Source organism: Grus americana, chromosome 1 (assembly GCF_028858705.1).
Source record: "Grus americana isolate bGruAme1 chromosome 1, bGruAme1.mat, whole genome shotgun sequence".
NCBI classification, from domain to species: domain Eukaryota; kingdom Metazoa; phylum Chordata; class Aves; order Gruiformes; family Gruidae; genus Grus; species Grus americana.
Genome location: NC_072852.1, coordinates 27,777,157 through 27,799,347, shown reverse-complemented (window position 1 = coordinate 27,799,347; position 22,191 = coordinate 27,777,157). Strand labels below are relative to the sequence as shown.

At 41.0% G+C, this 22,191-nt stretch overlaps 1 protein-coding gene across 19 annotated transcripts in view; it reads right to left on the bottom strand.

The window, feature by feature from the left end:
• LOC129205725 (ankyrin repeat domain-containing protein 26-like) overlaps positions 1-22,191 on the bottom strand; it is a 71,087-nt gene that overhangs the window by 38,350 nt on the left and 10,546 nt on the right. For 10 of the 19 annotated variants that reach the window (XR_008576852.1, XR_008576853.1, XM_054823805.1 and 7 more), the window contains 15 exons: positions 19,745-19,778; positions 19,593-19,665; positions 18,278-18,338; positions 16,962-17,932; positions 16,115-16,250; positions 14,905-14,933; positions 14,735-14,801; positions 10,931-10,992; positions 9,836-9,947; positions 8,413-8,441; positions 8,242-8,308; positions 4,436-4,497; positions 3,341-3,452; positions 1,922-1,950; positions 1,752-1,818 (listed from right to left, as the gene is read on the bottom strand). Coding sequence is in view for 17 of the 19 variants with exons in the window: in XM_054823805.1 (XP_054679780.1) it covers positions 1,752-1,818; positions 1,922-1,950; positions 3,341-3,452; positions 4,436-4,497; positions 8,242-8,308; positions 8,413-8,441; positions 9,836-9,947; positions 10,931-10,992; positions 14,735-14,801; positions 14,905-14,933; positions 16,115-16,250; positions 16,962-17,932; positions 18,278-18,338; positions 19,593-19,665; positions 19,745-19,778 (1,911 nt within the window). In the remaining 2 variants the exon portion in view is untranslated. Of the gene's footprint in view, positions 1-1,751; positions 1,819-1,921; positions 1,951-3,340; positions 3,453-4,435; positions 4,498-8,241; positions 8,309-8,412; positions 8,442-9,835; positions 9,948-10,930; positions 10,993-14,734; positions 14,802-14,904; positions 14,934-16,114; positions 16,251-16,961; positions 17,933-18,277; positions 18,339-19,449; positions 19,484-19,592; positions 19,666-19,744; positions 19,779-22,191 lie in introns of all 19 variants that reach the window. The other 9 variants (XM_054823837.1, XM_054823894.1, XM_054823812.1 and 6 more) reach the window with 4 other exon arrangements.

The following is a 22,191-nucleotide window of genomic DNA, read 5'->3' as shown; positions in this document are numbered from 1 at the left end:
TCATTTCCATAAAGGTACACTTAGCACATTTCTTCTGTCACTTCATCAGTGTTCATCAAGGTCACAAACTGAAACACGCATGCAGCTCCCTACCACACAACTTGATATGTGTGATCACTCCCACCACGTAACACGGACACCACAATTTTGCTTAAAAAGATAGACTAAGCATTTTGTGGATGCAGGAGACCTGTGATGCCTTTCCTGAAGAATACTGCACAGCACAGACTGAATAAGCTTCTCTGGTTGACTGTATCTGTCTGAAAGCTGGATAAAAGCAGGCCTGCCAGCACCCAGAGTTTTGTACTGGCCTTCTAAACATGCAGTCCACATTCTCTGTTCAGAGTATGTAGGTCTCAGTGTTTTAGATTCTATTTCAAAGTCCAGACACTTTAAAATTAGGTGTCGTACTGCTATAATCAAAACCAACCCAAACTCCTATTCAGTCTTTGCCTATCATTGTCAACAGTAAAATTTTCAGTAGCAGCTATTTGAGTCTGAAGTCTCAGTCTTTAGATAAGATTTTATGGATCCCATAAAATTTCTTTTCCATAGGTTCTAATCAATGTTGAAATTTCTGTACAATGGGCACAGAACAAGGAAATAGGCAGGAAAGATGAAAGGCAGCAATATTCTTCCATCTGCAAAATTCCAGTACTCATTGTGTCAGTAACTCTCGTCAGGAATTATTTTCCACCCACTGTAGAAACAATTCAAAACCAAACTCAGAAAACCTAGCTCCTCCCATTAGCAGCTGCAAGTAAAACTTCTTTTCCCGGAGAAGTAATGCATGAGTCTATTTTCAATACTATTGACTCCTGTCAACATTGTGAAAGAGACATGACTCCTCATCATCTAGACTTTTTCACTTTTAGCACAGGGGGAAATTTTTAGTTAAAACATTGGTAGAACCCTACTCTGAAGCCTCTGAAAAGTCTGCCATTAAAAAAAGTATATAAAAAAATTCACAAAGTAAGCTAAATTACCTACTAGTAATAAATGACTAGCAAAAATACTGAATTTGTAATCAATAGATACCGGCAGTGGTGTTGGAGGAATCTGGCTTCATGTCTAACATATAAATACACAGAAATCCATGTGCATTGAAAGATGCAAATCCCCACCTTTTACTCTACCTGCTCTCACGCTAGCATCGAAAGATGACTTTTAGTGTTCTTTCCAATTAGCCTTTACCTCTCCTCTCTCTTCTGAAATGACAGCATGAGCCCAAGAATTACCCCGTCTCGCCTGCAGCTCCTGGAGAGCTTAGCTTGCAGAACCCTAGCCTGGAACCAGGCACAGCATATACGCAGAGAACCAGGAATATCAAGAAGGGGTTTCGGGGGGTTTTTTTTTGTTTGTTTTTTTTTTTTGAGAAATTGGAAGGAAAGCGAACTTCAGGACTGCCTGAAAGGGCAGGTATGGTGGACGAAGCCTACGTAATGGAAGGGTATTTACAGTGTTGAATGGCAGATTAGAGGAAGGAGCACACATATGCATAGACTTCTGCTCCCAGAACACCTTGCTAGAACCACTAATTTAATATTAGGAAAAACTTTGCAAGGATAGCGTGTCTGTCCATGAAAGAAAACTACAAAGAGACTGCTACAAATACTTTCAATATCCTCTGCATCTCCTAAACCAAATTCCTCCAACAGATCTGCAAAACAAATAAATCCAATGCTTTACTAAATACTTCTATCCAGAAAGACTACGAAGCTAAACCCAGAACCACATGAAGCGAGTATTACCTGATTTCTGCTGCCTTTTTTCAGGAGAGGTTTCGCTCATTTCCAAAACAGATTCAGGAGCCTTCAGCTAGGAAAGACACAAGCCAATGATAAAAAAACCAAATTCAAAGTAACTACATACTATTTAAGGAGCAGAACCAGTAGTCAGTCTGACATGAACAAATATTTACCTGGGAGTTGCTGGGTTTCTCTGGAAGGCCTGGAGGTGAAAAATGTTTTGAAAAGTGTTATTTTATTTAACTGAAGGTATCTTTGAGTCCATTCAACATCAGTAGTTTGTACACCTAAGTATTAGTTGCAAGCATTATTTCATCAAGAGTACTATACCTAACATTCAGTTTACCTCATCATACACCATTTGTATCAGTATACAAGAAACGGACAATGCATACTTCCCATTGTGCACCTTGGATTTTAAAAAAATAATAGTCACAGAACTAGGATAATTCATGTGAAGCAATAAGGTCATGCTTGTCAACAGAACAACATTAAAATGTTTAGTCCTTTTGCGGAGCCAAATCCTGCTTTCTAAAAGGATTATTTCAAAAGCCAAAGCTGGTCTGCTGCAAGGAATGATCATAAACCAGTCCAACAGCACTATGACTGTGATTATCCTACAAGCGTTTAGTGGTGAGGAGTATTTTCCTTTCCACTGATGGAACAGAGAAAGCATGGGTGCAGACACAGAAACCTCATATACGCGTCATTCGGTGAGGTAAAGACGAGCTAGTTCTCATCAGATTGTTCTGGTTTAGCTTGCAAGGACAAAAAAAAAAAAAGAAACAAACATTGTTTGCTTGTCATCTGCGTTTATAGCAAATAGAAATACCTTAGAAAGATTACCATAATCACCTTTTATCGCCTTTTCACACGAATTTTAAACTTATCTTAGTAGACTCATACAAAGCAGACTTCCACAACAACTACTCAACTAGCAGATTCACTAGCTCCCAGGAGCTCGTAAAGTTTTGCTTCCAGCTTACTAAACTAAAATTGGATTAGCTTCTTCAGCTATTCTGTTGCACCTATACTATGAGCAGGACCAACAAACCATTTGTTAAAGGAGAAATCCTTCGGAAAAGTTCTACCCCAACCACAAAACTTCCCTGCCATCCTATGCTCCAGAGACAGTGTCACAAAGTACAGGCAGAAACCCTTAGCAACAAAACCTGAACTTTTAGTTACATTTTAGCTCCTAGGCAAAGCACAACAGAATGCTATCCAAAATTAAGCTAGGGAAAAAAACGCTTAGCCAGATCATAGCTTTCTCCTGCTGCATTATCCAAGAATATTTAAGTGTTCCGACAGGTCAGTCCTAAAACAGGTAAACTTGCATCCCTATGCAACGAGAACCTGAAATCAAAAAAATACAAACGCGTCCAAAGGATGCCCATAACGCGAACAAGACAACCTCCTTTACAAACTGGCCAGCAGTGCTGTGATAACTGGTGTTCATTAACAAATACTAAGCACTTCATTGCTATAGCGCACACCCACACCATAACAGCATTCCTAAGACAGACACTGATAAAAGTTCACTTTAGTCTATAAATGCTTACAAACAAACATTTAGTCCACCAGGAAGTTACCATTGTTGTGTTCCCCTGAAGCAACCTGTGAGGACGCTCCACGTCTGTCTGCAGCTGAGAGCAACACACCGGACGATCCTTTTCTCATACTTTCAGAATCCGTCTCTATACTCTAAAACACACGCATGAGAATTGGTACAAATGCATTTTCAATTCATTTCTATGCAAAAAGCTCCTGCTAAGCCAACTTGCATAGCACTGTATCAAGTATATTAGAGATGCAAAAACCTTGAGAAGGTCCTTGGAACGGACACATCGAGACAGAGTATATTGGAAAATCACAGCAGTTGTGTGTGTTTTCAGATCCCAGGCAAAATCCTCAAAACTCATCTCAACTACTCTGTCATCGCTATTCCCAATCACAAAGGTGATTTGGGTTGAACAAACACTAGCGAGACAAAGCTTACAGAAACTAAGACTACCTAAAACCAAATAATTTAGTCTTGTATATTTGAGAAGGGGGTGCGGAAGAGTTGATTTTTCCTCACAAGAAAAGCCAGAGGGGGTAAGCTACAGACCCTGCTTGTTTTCTTCCAGCCTATTACCACGCACAGAAAAAACTTAAAAGGGCAGACACAGCCAGCATGCGTCTATCTCTGTTGAACATGACTTTCAAAAAGGGCCAAAGTACACCTACAAAACATAGAGAGGATCTATTGAGAAGCAGCTAACTGTCTAGGTCGTAGACCCTAAGGGCAGCCACTGACCAAGTCAGCAGAACAGAGCTGTATGGTGAAAAAGCAACAATCCTGCCAGCTCCTCTGGAAAGCTCAGAGCATTTTAAGCAGCAAGAAACTTCACTGCTTCAATACTATACTAGAAACCAAACTCAAAGGCCAGTTGCTATGAGACCCAAGTCATTAACTTGACCTGACTTCATCCCGATCCTAACTGAACAGCTGGCCTAGAGCAGAAATATTTCAAGGGCCCCCAGTTACAAGCACATGGCAGAAGCAGGAGAAGAGGAAATAAGCCTTGTCAACAGTAGGGCCCAAGTCAAAAGCAAGCTCTCAAATGTTTCTGGATCTTACTCCTACCCTCCCCCTGCCCCCAGTGGGACACCCCCCACACCCCCGTGCCCTTCACAGAAAGTACCTCAGAATCCCAGGGAGATTCATCATCTTCATCCTCCTCTGCTCCCACTGGTGGCAGGGCACCTACAAATGAGGTAAGAAGAAGTGAGACACTGAGCGTTTGTATTTCACTCTGCTTTTCCCCATCAGTCAAACCCTGCATGCAAAGGATGCACAGTGATTCTACCGCTGAGGAAAAACTAAGAAGTGAGCGTTACTCAAACATTTCTTCACACCCAGCCACATCATGGTATTTCCTTTACATTGCCACCTCCTCTTGCCTCCTTTCCACCAGGAGATGGCTATGCACAACAGCTGACACAATTACAAGCCAATACCCAACACGTGTTTGGGTAACATTCAGTGAGACACTCCAGTATGCTGCAGTCCCGTGGTATACAGAGTTTAGGTCACCCGCTCTCCAGCCTACAGCTCCAGAATTTGGCATTTACTACCACTTCCCACTGCACAGGAGGTACCGTAGAAACACTATCCAAAACATCCGCACGCTAACATCACTAAAATCACCGAGAAACAATGCTCTTTTTGCAGTGCTACCAGCAAAGATCTTCCTTGCCAGAGAGTCCTCACCCTGCACCTTCCCAGAAGCTAAACACCTAAGCACTGCCATGCAAAAATACAGTAGAGGCTCACAGCACACACACTCACCCCAGACACACAAAAGTCACTTCTATCTCAGGATCCAAATCTCTTCTCTACCAGACAAACGTAAAGCTCAGTCTCAGTGGATTCCTGGCCAAATCAGACTGCCTTCACTTCTCTGTTTTAAGCTGCTCCATTAGGTAAAACTGATTCAGGAGTCACTCGTGGGGAGACACGCGTGCAAAGAAGGGGGAAGGAGCTGGAGACCAGCGAGGGCACCCACCTCAGAAGAGGACAACCACTGGTTCCAGCCTGGGCTTTACTTACCCTACGCCAAACACATGCTTACAGTAAAACGCAGAGAGACAGAAGAGCATGCACAGGCACAACACTTGAATACAGCAGGTTCTGCCAGGCCCCCTGTGTAGCGTTTGATCAGCAGCTACACGTGCTCATGTGGTGACACCTACCACACGAAGCTACTCTCTGGAGGCAGACAATGGAAACAGTGCCTTCTCCTCCTGCTGCAAGACACGAGGTGGGGACCAAAATGCTCAAGTCTGAGCTGGTAATGCTTTCAAGCACACACAAGTGTGGCACCGGAGAGGCCTTCTACGTTTTAAAACTGGACAAATTGAGGCACTGGCACAGAACAGTTTTCTCTCAGGTTGTCTCAAATCTTTTCCAGGCTTCAGCCAAGAGCAACCACAGTTTTTTAAGCTGACAGCACAGGCCAGAAAGGGAAATACTACTGTCACACCCAAGACACTCTAGTCCCCTTCTCTTTCTCATCTGCGCACTTTGTTCAGGTCGTTTCAGGGAAAACACAGCAACAAAAGCAAGAATGGCAGCTGCTTCACATAGCATCGTTTGGAATCCAATGCCACAATTTCAGTTCTTCAAGAATGAATGAAAAGGAACAAAAGCTGCTTTCCTTCTCTGCCAATGCCCACTAGGATTCACAGGCAAGGGGAAAAAAAAAGTAAAACTTCTTTTCCTGGAGAAGTAATGCATGAGTCTATTTTCAATACTATTGACTCCTGTCAACATTGTGAAAGAGACATGACTCCTCATCATCTAGACTTTTTCACTTTTAGCACAGGGGGAAATTTTTAGTTAAAACATTGGTAGAACCCTACTCTGAAGCCTCTGAAAAGTCTGCCATTAAAAAAGTATATAAAAGATTCACAAAGGAAGTTAAATTACCTACTAGTAATAAATGACTAGCAAAAATACTGAATTTGTAATCAATAGATACCGGCAGTGGTGTTGGAGGAATCTGGCTTCATGTCTAACATATAAATACACAGAAATCCATGTGCATTGAAAGATGCAGATCCCCACCTTTTACTCTACCTGCTCTCACGCTAGCATCGAAAGATGACTTTTAGTGTTCTTTCCAATTAGCCTTTACCTCTCCTCTCTCTTCTGAAATTTCCCTCCTCATAAACTGTCTTACATAATGACTTTTTGCAGATTACAGTGCAAAGCAGCTACTCTGCTATACAGAAGACATGAAAACGCCACTACCTAATTTTGACCAAAAAATAGATTTTAAGAAGTTATTACTATGAGTCAGTAGCAAAGTAAATAGAATGGAAAGTTTCGTCTTGCATTCAGCAGTTAATTGTGCAAGATACTGTACCTGTTTTCCAGATTTATCAAATAAACGTAGGAAGGATGGCATTCAGCCCTTTTAGAGTGAGAGATATTTGTGCTGCAGGAATCGCGATGCTTTGCTGAAGCAATCTACATTGCTTAAACCCAAATCCAAACATAAAAGTTTGAAAGAAATGTTCACATGCATTTCTTAACACCCAATCTTCAAGATAACACACGGGTAAAAAACAACACAACACAAATGAAGAAAGACACACAGGAAAAATAGCTGACGTGAAATGAGCTATGAAAAGGCGGTCTGTCTTTTCTGTGTTTGTAATACTACAACGTACAGGTCCATTATGAGGCTACATTTCACACTACTGCGTAATGCAGGCAAAACTAAACCTCATGTTTTAACTCAACAACTGTTAACAAACCTCCATGCATCTTACAAAAGCACTATCACTGCAGAATAAAGGGCAAAAGAGGACCTGTTGTTGCTTACCCATGGTGAATACATGAGAGAGGAGGAGAGCGGTATTAATCTCTTATTATCAAAATAACAATGTTACTTCCCCCCTCCCCCCCCCCCAAAAACAAGGATGCCAAAGAACTTGCAACTATTTGTGCTCTATACTTAGAAGTTACAAGTTCACTTACTTGCTTACATACCTGTTCACCTCTCTCTGGTTTACATTTTCAATAGCTGACTGCAGAAACTCTACAACCTTAATGGGGAATTGTTTTTCATCTCACTAACAAAGACGCAAATCAATAAATGTTAGAACAAAGAAACTAAAAACCCACTAAGTTCATAGTATCCTCTCTCCAACATATAGTGGGCCAACTAGCTGCTTCACTTTTAGCCTTGCTCCCCAAGAAAAAGAGAATTCCTGACAACATGCTGACACTGTCATTTCCTCCTGTCTCTCTTTCCCCCCTTCCTTCCCCTACCTCTGAACCACTAGTTAGTTTCCATGAAACAAGAGAGGGAAGCCTCAGAGGAATGTATTTCATACGTGTTTCAAAACAATTGCCAGACAGGTAGAGAAAAGCCAGGCAAGTAGTAATTCCTGCTAAGTACAGCGACAGCATGAGCCCAAGAATTACCCCGTCTCGCCTGCAGCTCCTGGAGAGCTTAGCTTGCAGAACCCTAGCCTGGAACCAGGCACAGCATATACGCAGAGAACCAGGAATATCAAGAAGGGGTTTCGGGGGGTTTTTTTTTGTTTGTTTTTTTTTTTTGAGAAATTGGAAGGAAAGCGAACTTCAGGACTGCCTGAAAGGGCAGGTATGGTGGACGAAGCCTACGTAATGGAAGGGTATTTACAGTGTTGAATGGCAGATTAGAGGAAGGAGCACACATATGCATAGACTTCTGCTCCCAGAACACCTTGCTAGAACCACTAATTTAATATTAGGAAAAACTTTGCAAGGATAGCGTGTCTGTCCATGAAAGAAAACTACAAAGAGACTGCTACAAATACTTTCAATATCCTCTGCATCTCCTAAACCAAATTCCTCCAACAGATCTGCAAAACAAATAAATCCAATGCTTTACTAAATACTTCTATCCAGAAAGACTACGAAGCTAAACCCAGAACCACATGAAGCGAGTATTACCTGATTTCTGCTGCCTTTTTTCAGGAGAGGTTTCGCTCATTTCCAAAACAGATTCAGGAGCCTTCAGCTAGGAAAGACACAAGCCAATGATAAAAAAAACCAAATTCAAAGTAACTACATACTATTTAAGGAGCAGAACCAGTAGTCAGTCTGACATGAACAAATATTTACCTGGGAGTTGCTGGGTTTCTCTGGAAGGCCTGGAGGTGAAAAATGTTTTGAAAAGTGTTATTTTATTTAACTGAAGGTATCTTTGAGTCCATTCAACATCAGTAGTTTGTACACCTAAGTATTAGTTGCAAGCATTATTTCATCAAGAGTACTATACCTAACATTCAGTTTACCTCATCATACACCATTTGTATCAGTATACAAGAAACGGACAATGCATACTTCCCATTGTGCACCTTGGATTTTAAAAAAATAATAGTCACAGAACTAGGATAATTCATGTGAAGCAATAAGGTCATGCTTGTCAACAGAACAACATTAAAATGTTTAGTCCTTTTGCGGAGCCGAATCCTGCTTTCTAAAAGGATTATTTCAAAAGCCAAAGCTGGTCTGCTGCAAGGAATGATCATAAACCAGTCCAACAGCACTATGACTGTGATTATCCTACAAGCGTTTAGTGGTGAGGAGTATTTTCCTTTCCACTGATGGAACAGAGAAAGCATGGGTGCAGACACAGAAACCTCATATACGCGTCATTCGGTGAGGTAAAGACGAGCTAGTTCTCATCAGATTGTTCTGGTTTAGCTTGCAAGGACAAAAAAAAAAAAAAAGAAACAAACGTTGTTTGCTTGTCATCTGCGTTTATAGCAAATAGAAATACCTTAGAAAGATTACCATAATCACCTTTTATCGCCTTTTCACACGAATTTTAAAAAGTTATCTTAGTAGACTCATACAAAGCAGACTTCCACAACAACTACTCAACTAGCAGATTCACAAGCTCCCAGGAGCTCGTAAAGTTTTGCTTCCAGCTTACTAAACTAAAATTGGATTAGCTTCTTCAGCTATTCTGTTGCACCTATACTATGAGCAGGACCAACAAACCATTTGTTAAAGGAGAAATCCTTCGGAAAAGTTCTACCCCAACCACAAAACTTCCCTGCCATCCTATGCTCAAGAGACAGTGTCACAAAGTACAGGCAGAAACCCTTCGCAACAAAACCTGAACTTTTAGTTACATTTTAGCTCCTAGGCAAAGCACAACAGAATGCTATCCAAAATTAAGCTAGGGAAAAAAACGCTTAGCCAGATCATAGCTTTCTCCTGCTGCATTATCCAAGAATATTTAAGTGTTCCGACAGGTCAGTCCTAAAACAGGTAAACTTGCATCCCTATGCAACGAGAACCTGAAATCAAAAAAATACAAACGCGTCCAAAGGATGCCCATAACGCGAACAAGACAACCTCCTTTACAAACTGGCCAGCAGTGCTGTGATAACTGGTGTTCATTAACAAATACTAAGCACTTCATTGCTATAGCGCACACCCACACCATAACAGCATTCCTAAGACAGACACTGATAAAAGTTCACTTTAGTCTATAAATGCTTACAAACAAACATTTAGTCCACCAGGAAGTTACCATTGTTGTGTTCCCCTGAAGCAACCTGTGAGGACGCTCCACGTCTGTCTGCAGCTGAGAGCAACACACCGGACGATCCTTTTCTCATACTTTCAGAATCCGTCTCTATACTCTAAAACACACGCGTGAGAATTGGTACAAATGCATTTTCAATTCATTTCTATGCAAAAAGCTCCTGCTAAGCCAACTTGCATAGCACTGTATCAAGTATATTAGAGATGCAAAAACCTTGAGAAGGTCCTTGGAACGGACACATCGAGACAGAGTATATTGGAAAATCACAGCAGTTGTGTGTGTTTTCAGATCCCAGGCAAAATCCTCAAAACTCATCTCAACTACTCTGTCATCGCTATTCCCAATCACAAAGGTGATTTGGGTTGAACAAACACTAGCGAGACAAAGCTTACAGAAACTAAGACTACCTAAAACCAAATAATTTAGTCTTGTATATTTGAGAAGGGGGTGCGGAAGAGTTGATTTTTCCTCACAAGAAAAGCCAGAGGGGGTAAGCTACAGACCCTGCTTGTTTTCTTCCAGCCTATTACCACGCACAGAAAAAACTTAAAAGGGCAGACACAGCCAGCATGCGTCTATCTCTGTTGAACATGACTTTCAAAAAGGGCCAAAGTACACCTACAAAACATAGAGAGGATCTATTGAGAAGCAGCTAACTGTCTAGGTCGTAGACCCTAAGGGCAGCCACTGACCAAGTCAGCAGAACAGAGCTGTATGGTGAAAAAGCAACAATCCTGCCAGCTCCTCTGGAAAGCTCAGAGCATTTTAAGCAGCAAGAAACTTCACTGCTTCAATACTATACTAGAAACCAAACTCAAAGGCCAGTTGCTATGAGACCCAAGTCATTAACTTGACCTGACTTCATCCCGATCCTAACTGAACAGCTGGCCTAGAGCAGAAATATTTCAAGGGCCCCCAGTTACAAGCACATGGCAGAAGCAGGAGAAGAGGAAATAAGCCTTGTCAACAGTAGGGCCCAAGTCAAAAGCAAGCTCTCAAATGTTTCTGGATCTTACTCCTACCCTCCCCCTGCCCCCAGTGGGACACCCCCCACACCCCCGTGCCCTTCACAGAAAGTACCTCAGAATCCCAGGGAGATTCATCATCTTCATCCTCCTCTGCTCCCACTGGTGGCAGGGCACCTACAAATGAGGTAAGAAGAAGTGAGACACTGAGCGTTTATATTTCACTCTGCTTCTCCCCATCAGTCAAACCCTGCATGCAAAGGATGCACAGTGATTCTACCGCTGAGGAAAAACTAAGAAGTGAGCGTTACTCAAACATTTCTTCACACCCAGCCACATCATGGTATTTCCTTTACATTGCCACCTCCTCTTGCCTCCTTTCCACCAGGAGATGGCTATGCACAACAGCTGACACAATTACAAGCCAATACCCAACACGTGTTTGGGTAACATTCAGTGAGACACTCCAGTATGCTGCAGTCCCGTGGTATACGGAGTTTAGGTCACCCGCTCTCCAGCCTACAGCTCCAGAATTTGGCATTTACTACCACTTCCCACTGCACAGGAGGTACCGTAGAAACACTATCCAAAACATCCGCACGCTAACATCACTAAAATCACCGAGAAACAATGCTCCTTTTGCAGTGCTACCAGCAAAGATCTTCCTTGCCAGAGAGTCCTCACCCTGCACCTTCCCAGAGGCTAAACACCTAAGCACTGCCATGCAAAAATACAGTAGAGGCTCACAGCACACACACTCACCCCAGACACACAAAAGTCACTTCTATCTCAGGATCCAAATCTCTTCTCTACCAGACAAACGTAAAGCTCAGTCTCAGTGGATTCCTGGCCAAATCAGACTGCCTTCACTTCTCTGTTTTAAGCTGCTCCATTAGGTAAAACTGATTCAGGAGTCACTCGTGGGGAGACACGCGTGCAAAGAAGGGGGAAGGAGCTGGAGACCAGCGAGGGCACCCACCTCAGAAGAGGACAACCACTGGTTCCAGCCTGGGCTTTACTTACCCTACGCCAAACACATGCTTACAGTAAAACGCAGAGAGACAGAAGAGCATGCACAGGCACAACACTTGAATACAGCAGGTTCTGCCAGGCCCCCTGTGTAGCGTTTGATCAGCAGCTACACGTGCTCATGTGGTGACACCTACCACACGAAGCTACTCTCTGGAGGCAGACAATGGAAACAGTGCCTTCTCCTCCTGCTGCAAGACACGAGGTGGGGACCAAAATGCTCAAGTCTGAGCTGGTAATGCTTTCAAGCACACACAAGTGTGGCACCGGAGAGGCCTTCTACGTTTTAAAACTGGACAAACTGAGGCACTGGCACAGAACAGTTTTCTCTCAGGTTGTCTCAAATCTTTTCCAGGCTTCAGCCAAGAGCAACCACAGTTTTTTAAGCTGACAGCACAGGCCAGAAAGGGAAATACTACTGTCACACCCAAGACACTCTAGTCCCCTTCTCTTTCTCATCTGCGCACTTTGTTCAGGTCGTTTCAGGGAAAACACAGCAACAAAAGCAAGAATGGCAGCTGCTTCACATAGCATCGTTTGGAATCCAATGCCACAATTTCAGTTCTTCAAGAATGAATGAAAAGGAACAAAAGCTGCTTTCCTTCTCTGCCAATGCCCACTAGGATTCACAGGCAAGGGGAAAAAAAAAGTAAAACTTCTTTTCCTGGAGAAGTAATGCATGAGTCTATTTTCAATACTATTGACTCCTGTCAACATTGTGAAAGAGACATGACTCCTCATCATCTAGACTTTTTCACTTTTAGCACAGGGGGAAATTTTTAGTTAAAACATTGGTAGAACCCTACTCTGAAGCCTCTGAAAAGTCTGCCATTAAAAAAGTATATAAAAGATTCACAAAGGAAGTTAAATTACCTACTAGTAATAAATGACTAGCAAAAATACTGAATTTGTAATCAATAGATACCGGCAGTGGTGTTGGAGGAATCTGGCTTCATGTCTAACATATAAATACACAGAAATCCATGTGCATTGAAAGATGCAGATCCCCACCTTTTACTCTACCTGCTCTCACGCTAGCATCGAAAGATGACTTTTAGTGTTCTTTCCAATTAGCCTTTACCTCTCCTCTCTCTTCTGAAATTTCCCTCCTCATAAACTGTCTTACATAATGACTTTTTGCAGATTACAGTGCAAAGCAGCTACTCTGCTATACAGAAGACATGAAAACGCCACTACCTAATTTTGACCAAAAAATAGATTTTAAGAAGTTATTACTATGAGTCAGTAGCAAAGTAAATAGAATGGAAAGTTTCGTCTTGCATTCAGCAGTTAATTGTGCAAGATACTGTACCTGTTTTCCAGATTTATCAAATAAACGTAGGAAGGATGGCATTCAGCCCTTTTAGAGTGAGAGATATTTGTGCTGCAGGAATCGCGATGCTTTGCTGAAGCAATCTACATTGCTTAAACCCAAATCCAAACATAAAAGTTTGAAAGAAATGTTCACATGCATTTCTTAACACCCAATCTTCAAGATAACACACGGGTAAAAAACAACACAACACAAATGAAGAAAGACACACAGGAAAAATAGCTGACGTGAAATGAGCTATGAAAAGGCGGTCTGTCTTTTCTGTGTTTGTAATACTACAACGTACAGGTCCATTATGAGGCTACATTTCACACTACTGCGTAATGCAGGCAAAACTAAACCTCATGTTTTAACTCAACAACTGTTAACAAACCTCCGTGCATCTTACAAAAGCACTATCACTGCAGAATAAAGGGCAAAAGAGGACCTGTTGTTGCTTACCCATGGTGAATACATGAGAGAGGAGGAGAGCGGTATTAATCTCTTATTAGCAAAATAACAATGTTACTTCCCCCCTCCCCCCCCCCCAAAAACAAGGATGCCAAAGAACTTGCAACTATTTGTGCTCTATACTTAGAAGTTACAAGTTCACTTACTTGCTTACATACCTGTTCACCTCTCTCTGGTTTACATTTTCAATAGCTGACTGCAGAAACTCTACAACCTTAATGGGGAATTGTTTTTCATCTCACTAACAAAGACGCAAATCAATAAATGTTAGAACAAAGAAACTAAAAACCCACTAAGTTCATAGTATCCTCTCTCCAACATATAGTGGGCCAACTAGCTGCTTCACTTTTAGCCTTGCTCCCCAAGAAAAAGAGAATTCCTGACAACATGCTGACACTGTCATTTCCTCCTGTCTCTCTTTCCCCCCTTCCTTCCCCTACCTCTGAACCACTAGTTAGTTTCCATGAAACAAGAGAGGGAAGCCTCAGAGGAATGTATTTCATACGTGTTTCAAAACAATTGCCAGACAGGTAGAGAAAAGCCAGGCAAGTAGTAATTCCTGCTAAGTACAGCGACAGCATGAGCCCAAGAATTACCCCGTCTCGCCTGCAGCTCCTGGAGAGCTTAGCTTGCAGAACCCTAGCCTGGAACCAGGCACAGCATATACGCAGAGAACCAGGAATATCAAGAAGGGGTTTCGGGTTGGTTTTTTGGTTTGGTTTTTTTTTTGAGAAATTGGAAGGAAAGCGAACTTCAGGACTGCCTGAAAGGGCAGGTATGGTGGACGAAGCCTGCGTAATGGAAGGGTATTTACAGTGTTGAATGGCAGATTAGAGGAAGGAGCACAAATATGCATAGACTTCTGCTCCCAGAACACCTTGCTAGAACCACTAATTTAATATTAGGAAAAACTTTGCAAGGATAGCGTGTCTGTCCATGAAAGAAAACTACAAAGAGACTGCTACAAATACTTTCAATATCCTCTGCATCTCCTAAACCAAATTCCTCCAACAGATCTGCAAAACAAATAAATCCAATGCTTTACTAAATACTTCTATCCAGAAAGACTACGAAGCTAAACCCAGAACCACATGAAGCGAGTATTACCTGATTTCTGCTGCCTTTTTTTAGGAGAGGTTTCGCTCATTTCCAAAACAGATTCAGGAGCCTTCAGCTAGGAAAGACACAAGCCAATGATAAAAAAACCAAATTCAAAGTAACTACATACTATTTAAGGAGCAGAACCAGTAGTCAGTCTGACATGAACAAATATTTACCTGGGAGTTGCTGGGTTTCTCTGGAAGGCCTGGAGGTGAAAAATGTTTTGAAAAGTGTTATTTTATTTAACTGAAGGTATCTTTGAGTCCATTCAACATCAGTAGTTTGTACACCTAAGTATTAGTTGCAAGCATTATTTCATCAAGAGTACTATACCTAACATTCAGTTTACCTCATCATACACCATTTGTATCAGTATACAAGAAACGGACAATGCATACTTCCCATTGTGCACCTTGGATTTTAAAAAAATAATAGTCACAGAACTAGGATAATTCATGTGAAGCAATAAGGTCATGCTTGTCAACAGAACAACATTAAAATGTTTAGTCCTTTTGCGGAGCCAAATCCTGCTTTCTAAAAGGATTATTTCAAAAGCCAAAGCTGGTCTGCTGCAAGGAATGATCATAAACCAGTCCAACAGCACTATGACTGTGATTATCCTACAAGCGTTTAGTGGTGAGGAGTATTTTCCTTTCCACTGATGGAACAGAGAAAGCATGGGTGCAGACACAGAAACCTCATATACGCGTCATTCGGTGAGGTAAAGACGAGCTAGTTCTCATCAGATTGTTCTGGTTTAGCTTGCAAGGACAAAAAAAAAAAGAAACAAACATTGTTTGCTTGTCATCTGCGTTTATAGCAAATAGAAATACCTTAGAAAGATTACCATAATCACCTTTTATCGCCTTTTCACACGAATTTTAAACTTATCTTAGTAGACTCATACAAAGCAGACTTCCACAACAACTACTCAACTAGCAGATTCACAAGCTCCCAGGAGCTCGTAAAGTTTTGCTTCCAGCTTACTAAACTAAAATTGGATTAGCTTCTCCAGCTATTCTGTTGCACCTATACTATGAGCAGGACCAACAAACCATTTGTTAAAGGAGAAATCCTTCGGAAAAGTTCTACCCCAACCACAAAACTTCCCTGCCATCCTATGCTCAAGAGACAGTGTCACAAAGTACAGGCAGAAACCCTTAGCAACAAAACCTGAACTTTTAGTTACATTTTAGCTCCTAGGCAAAGCACAACAGAATGCTATCAAAAATTAAGCTGCTTTCCTTCTCTGCCAATGCCCACTAGGATTCACAGGCAAGGGGAAAAATTGGCTCAGAAGTCAATCACCCTTTTAGTTCTTTCACTCTGTATTAATATTTGTAGAGGAAGACTTGGGATCCATGTTTACCAACTCATTTCTCTCACCAGCATTGCCTTTTGAAGCATTGTGGACTTGATGGCTATCATTACAAATAGAATTTTTCACACTCTCAACAACTGTAGTTCGGAGCTCTTCACCAGTGTCTTCCTTCCCCTCTTCTTCCCGTTGAGGTGATTCTTCCTAAAAGAGATCAACCAAAACAGCTCGAAAGAGCAGAAACAAGCATTTTCTTCACTATCCATGGACAACTTGAAAAATACGTGTCTTGAGAGACAAAAAAGAGAAACTTCGTTGACCTTTGTTTTGCAAAGCCTTCAGTTTTTCCATGGGAATCTGTATGAGTAGATTGCCTAGTGTCTTAAGTCTCACCCTTGGTTTTGCAAAGCCCCTGAGAAGCACTTCCTCATGTCAATCTAACTCTAGCTTCACTTTAATTACATCATTCTGGAACACATTCCTTCTTTTCACCTACTTTGCTCCAAGGAAAAATCACTAGCTTCCTGCTCTCAGTCTTCTTCAAACTTCCTGTTGTTTCCTCACTTTCAGCCATCACATCATGAATTTTACTAAATGGCAGTAAATCTTCACAGATAAAATCTCTACATACAACTGAGAAAAATGTGATTCCAGAAAAAGTCTACCGCCTATTCTTTTTCCTGCAAAACCACTGTAGCTAATAGAAAAAAAAATATTGAAAATACTGCCTAATATTATTCTCATACCTAAGAAACTGCTTTGGCTAGGTGTAAGACATTTTCTAATATCAAAAAAGGATAATCAAAAGACGGATATATGTGAACTATTAACAGAAACCCAGTTTACCATTTGTTTCTTACCTATATTACCCTTAGAAAATATCCTGATGGGATTTAATCATCCTTATATACTTACTCTGGTGCTTGAGTGAAATGCTGCTCTTAAATTTTCTTCACACCTATTTGAGTGCAAGCTTTCACTTTGTTTCAGTGCTTCACAGACTTTATCATCTACTTGTTCATATTGCTCTTCTTCGGTATCTTCATCATCCATGTGTTCAAGAACGACAGAGTTCTGTCTTTGACTTTGAAGCCTTAGGTTTTTTGCTGCTGACGAAGAATTATTACCACTTTCAAAGTCATCACCAAAGTTCGACTTTTTCTCTTTAAGACCACAACTATGTGAGAGAGGCTGAAGTAGCTCTTTTTTACAGCCTGTCATTTCAGAGTCTGCCAAAAAGGAGTCAGCATTCTCGTGAAACTTCTGAATCATGCTTTTCCTGCCCCAGCTTTCTTGTGTATTTTGCAAATTATTTACATTTTGAAAGACAGGTTGTTTTGGTACTGACTTGCAAGATACTTCGTTATTCATTCTCTTTGGAGACATGGCAGTTACATTTTCCTGCAGCCTTTCAAAACACCCAGCTATAAAAGACACAGGAGTATCAACAGATTCCTCCACCTCTTCATCAAGTTCTTTACTTATTTTATCATCATAGACATCTCCAGTTCCACACTGAGCTTGCCCTTCAAACTTAGCATTACTAAAATACTCCAATTTCTGATTAATTTTCCGTTTAGGTTCTGATTTCTCTCCCTGCTCCTCCTCCAGTATGTCATTAGACCGAGTTTCTTCATCTTCCAGATCTTCATCCTCTTCATCCTCCTCCTCCTCCTCAGAATCTTCATCATCATCATCTCCATTCTCATTTTCATCATCATCCTTCTCCTCCAATTCTTCTTCCTCAAAGTTGCTTCCATCTGAGACATCTTGATTCAACAATTCTCCACGTACTCCTTTGTTCAGGTTTGCATGTGACGGGGTTCTTTGTTTGAGGCGGCTCTTTGGTGTCTTAGGACTTTCAATTTTAGAACCATCACCATCATCTTAAAGCAGAAGGAAAAATACATGTGAACAAAAGAAGTTATGTAAATAGCAACAGGCATGTTACCAGATTAATGCACAGGAGAGGAGTTGTCTGGAAAACAAGTCAGATAGGGGATGAGCAGGATGGAGGAAGGACTTGACCAGGGACAAAGGCTTAGGAGGGTATTAATATCTTTATTTTAATGATATGACTTATTTATTTCTGAAATGATTAAGTGATGTGCTTTCAAAATGCTACTTTGCTTATTTACTATAGCAAAAAAAAAAAAAACCCAAAAAAACCTGCTTAGCAAGTCTACTTTTATGTATCAGTATATCATGCAATCTTTTTCCAAATAGCTTACTGTTTTTCCTGAACAGCTGGGAAGCTTTCATTAGCAGTGTCAAGTTTGGCTTCTGCAGCTTCTATAAATAAAGATTTAGTTAAGAAAAAAAAATTAAACAATAACAACAACAAATCCTTTGTTCACATCAAATCTTGATCAGTAAATATAATCAGGCTGTCGTTTTGATAGTGCTCAGGTGCTGGCTCCATTCTATACCTCTAACTACACAAACACTCCTCACATATGCAATTCAGAGACTATTTCACCTCAAAACACTGTTCAGGTACCCTTCTGCAAGTTGTTTCCAAAACACTGTTTACATGCATAACAGCTCTAAAAATCTGTTTTTATGTTTGTAATACTTAAGTAAAAATTCAGCTATATTTAGGATCGCTGTTTCAGGATGCTTACTTGCAAATACACAGAACGCAAGTAACTTAAGATCCCTAGACTTCATGCATAAATTAGTCCCTGCAAGTACACTTACCAAAATACTCCTAAATTTCACAATCATACCAGAAAAATGCATCGTTTCTATTTAAATCAGTGCAAGAACATGAAATCATGTTAAAACTAAACATGCTTGCATCTCCAGCATTACAGAATGGGTTGAAGTACCACACTCAGGTTCCTCATCACTGCACAATCCCAGTGCAACAGAATAGATGCTCCAGACATCACTGTGGAAGTTGATAATTCTTCAGAACATTAATAAAAACAGTAGCCGCGAGAGCTTGCAGCTGACAAAAAGAATACTACTCAAGCATTCAAAAAAGAGGGAGAACATGCAGTGTGAGATTACATGCAAGCACAGAATGCCATCTCATAGAAGAAAATAGACAACCCATTTGAGTAACTCATCCACTGAGCGCTCTTGAAGAACCTGACAAGGAGGAAAGGAGAACTAGGTGATGAAGGATTTCAGAAGGTCTTGATAAATAAATGCCCTTTGTCTTTAGCAGTTAGGATTCTATCACCAAATTCACAGGAAACAATAAATGTTTGGTGAAGAACAGAATAGGTTATAAGAAGTAACTTAGAAACTTTTAGTGTCTGCAAGTCTGACTCAAACGAACAAGAACAAATGAAACAATGTGGTTGTTTATCTTGTCACCTATTGCTCTTTTGCCCCAAACCACAAATCTACTGCATGCTCTGCCACAGCTACAGGTCTTTTAGGAAAAACTCACAGCAGAAGAAAGGTTGGCAGGCCAGAGACTGCTTCTAAGGAGAAACAACATTGGCTGGAACCGCAGTTTCTTTCAATCCCAGAGAAAACTTGCCTTCAAATCACTTATTTCTCAGGACTTTTTTTCTTGTAAATGTACCATACCTTGGGGGTAAAATCGAGTTCTTCTTCCTCAGAAGTATGCCAACTGTCATCACTCCCCTCTTTCTCAGAGCTTCTTAAAAAGTAAAGCAAAATGAGTACTGTGTCTCTCAAATCATTCCTCAGATCACCATTAGATATTTTTAAAGTCTTACCTGATTGAGTCTCCTTGGGAAAAGTCATCTATTGCTGTTCAAACATAAATTGACATGTTGAAATTAGATTCGGCATGCTAAAAATTAACCAGCACACAAAAACATTTAACATGGACAACTCTACAGGTCATAACAGAATGAAAATTTGGGTAGTCAATTCCACACAAGACAGCATGAATGAATGCATTTCCAAAACAACTGCTTTTTCAAGCCCTACCGAACTAAACAAAGAAAACAAAAAAAGACCAGAGTTATATCTCCTTTGGACTCTTACACCTGGAGATTTAAGAAACATCTCTAAACCAAAAAAAAAAAAAAAATAGCATAGCATGAATATGCTGTGTTAGTAAACAGTTAACAAAATGGTGGTGGTTTAACAAGACAGTTAGTAAATGAACCGCCGAAGTACTCATATTACACACGTGAGTACATATCATATGCAGAGACTTTACTATTTTATCTAACATCATGCTATATACTACACTATCTGCTGCTCTACCCAGTTACAGATTATTCTGAAAAGGTAAAGAAAAATCAAACAGCATAATCAAGATCTGAAGCTTGTCCTCAGGTAGAAGAATCACCTCTACAGCGATTCTACTACTAGTTCTCTACACTGCACCAAAAAAGGTATTCAACAGACAAAAAAGGTATAACCTGGCATTCTATACTACACTCCAAGCTTTCATCAGTGTTATGAAGGCGACTTGCACAAAGGATCACAGGGATAAATCAGGTCATAAGGGACCTCAGGAAGTCTCTTAGCCAACCTCCTCCTCAAAGCGGGTTCAGCTATAAGGTCAGATAAAGTTGCTTAAGGCTTTATCCAGTTTGGTCTTGAACACCTCCAAGGAGGGAGGCTGTACAACCTCTGTTTTACTGTCCTTACCATGGTGAAGCTTCTCCTATCCAATCAGAAACTCTCTTGTTTCCACTTACGCCTCTTGCATCGCTGCCTCCTGTCACGTGCCACTGGGAAGCACCTGGCTTCTTTGTCTTATCCTCAGATGTACTGGAAGCTGCTGCTACATCCTCTTCAAAGTCACCTCTTTGAGGCAGAACAAGCCCAGTTTCCTCAGCCCCTCCTCAAAGTGCAAGTACTCCTGCCCCTGATAACTTTGATGGCCCTCCACTGAACTTGCTCACTGTTAAAAAGACCAATCTCTCTTGTACTGGGGGCTTAAAGTCATACCCAGGAAGCTGGACACAATCCAGTGAGTACCAAGTAGGGTGCATCATCACCTTCCTCAGTCTCTTGGCTATGCTGCTCTTAATACAGCCCAGGGCACTGTTGACCTTCTCAGTTGCCAGGGCACCCTGCTGGCTCATGCTCAGCTTGCTCTCTGCCAAGATGGACCCTCTGGGCCTTCTCAGCAAAGCAGCTCTCCAGCCAGGCAATCCCAGCACGTTTTGTAGCAAGTGGTTGTTCCTTTACACATGCGTGACTTTGCATTTGCCCTTGCTGAATTTCATAAGACAGGCCTGACAGTCCGTTCACCCAGCTTGTCGAGGTCCCTCTGAATGGCAGCACTGCCCTGAAGAGTATCTACTCTTCCCCTCAGTTTGGGACCATTTGCAAACTTGATGAGAGGGTATCCTAGGCACATCGCTGATGTACTAAAGAAATCCAAACTCTAGGAATCCAGCCTGAAGAGTGCTAAAACTTCTCTACTATCAACAACTAAGATAAAATAAAAGGCCTCTTCAATTCCCAAGACAGAAGGTAACAAACAAACAAATATAACCTCCACATAGTAGCTATTTCAGTGTTCCTCAAGTTCTCGATAACTAATTCTTGCTAAATATCATAACAAAATGAAGTTGCTCATAAATAGGAGATTGGTGACCTTCTATAAAGTCATATGATGATAACCAAACCAAGGTCTTGGACAAAACCATTAAAGGAAAAAAGAAAACAAAGGCATGTCTTGCCTGAAGACTTCTCCTCTACTACCAGCATATAACAAATGAGCACAGAAATTTTGTTTGTCCTCAAGACAGGGTTTATATGGGAATTTTGAGTACATCTCCTGACCTGAACAGGACTTTCAGACAACAAAATACAGTGTACATGTTCAGTGTAGACACGTCATGTGGACAAAATCTAGAAGCTGAAACTTCCAGTGCGAGTACAAGCTAAAACACTTAAAATACCAATACAGTCTTCGATTTTTAATGTTTCCTATTACAAACATGAAGTATTTAAAAATATTAATTAGTTTTACATGCCACAGTTTTCTGTTAACTCACTCAGTACCAGCAGTCTAACCTACCTGCTAACCTCCCAAGCTGAATAAAAACCTCTCTCTCAGAACTGGGTGGATAGTGTGGAGCAGTTATAAACTCTTGGCAGGTGACTTCAGTTATATTTTCAATTAGTACAGTTATAATTAAGCAAACCAGCTGGGTAAGTTATCTGAACTTTTGCTTTCACTGTATAGCAACTT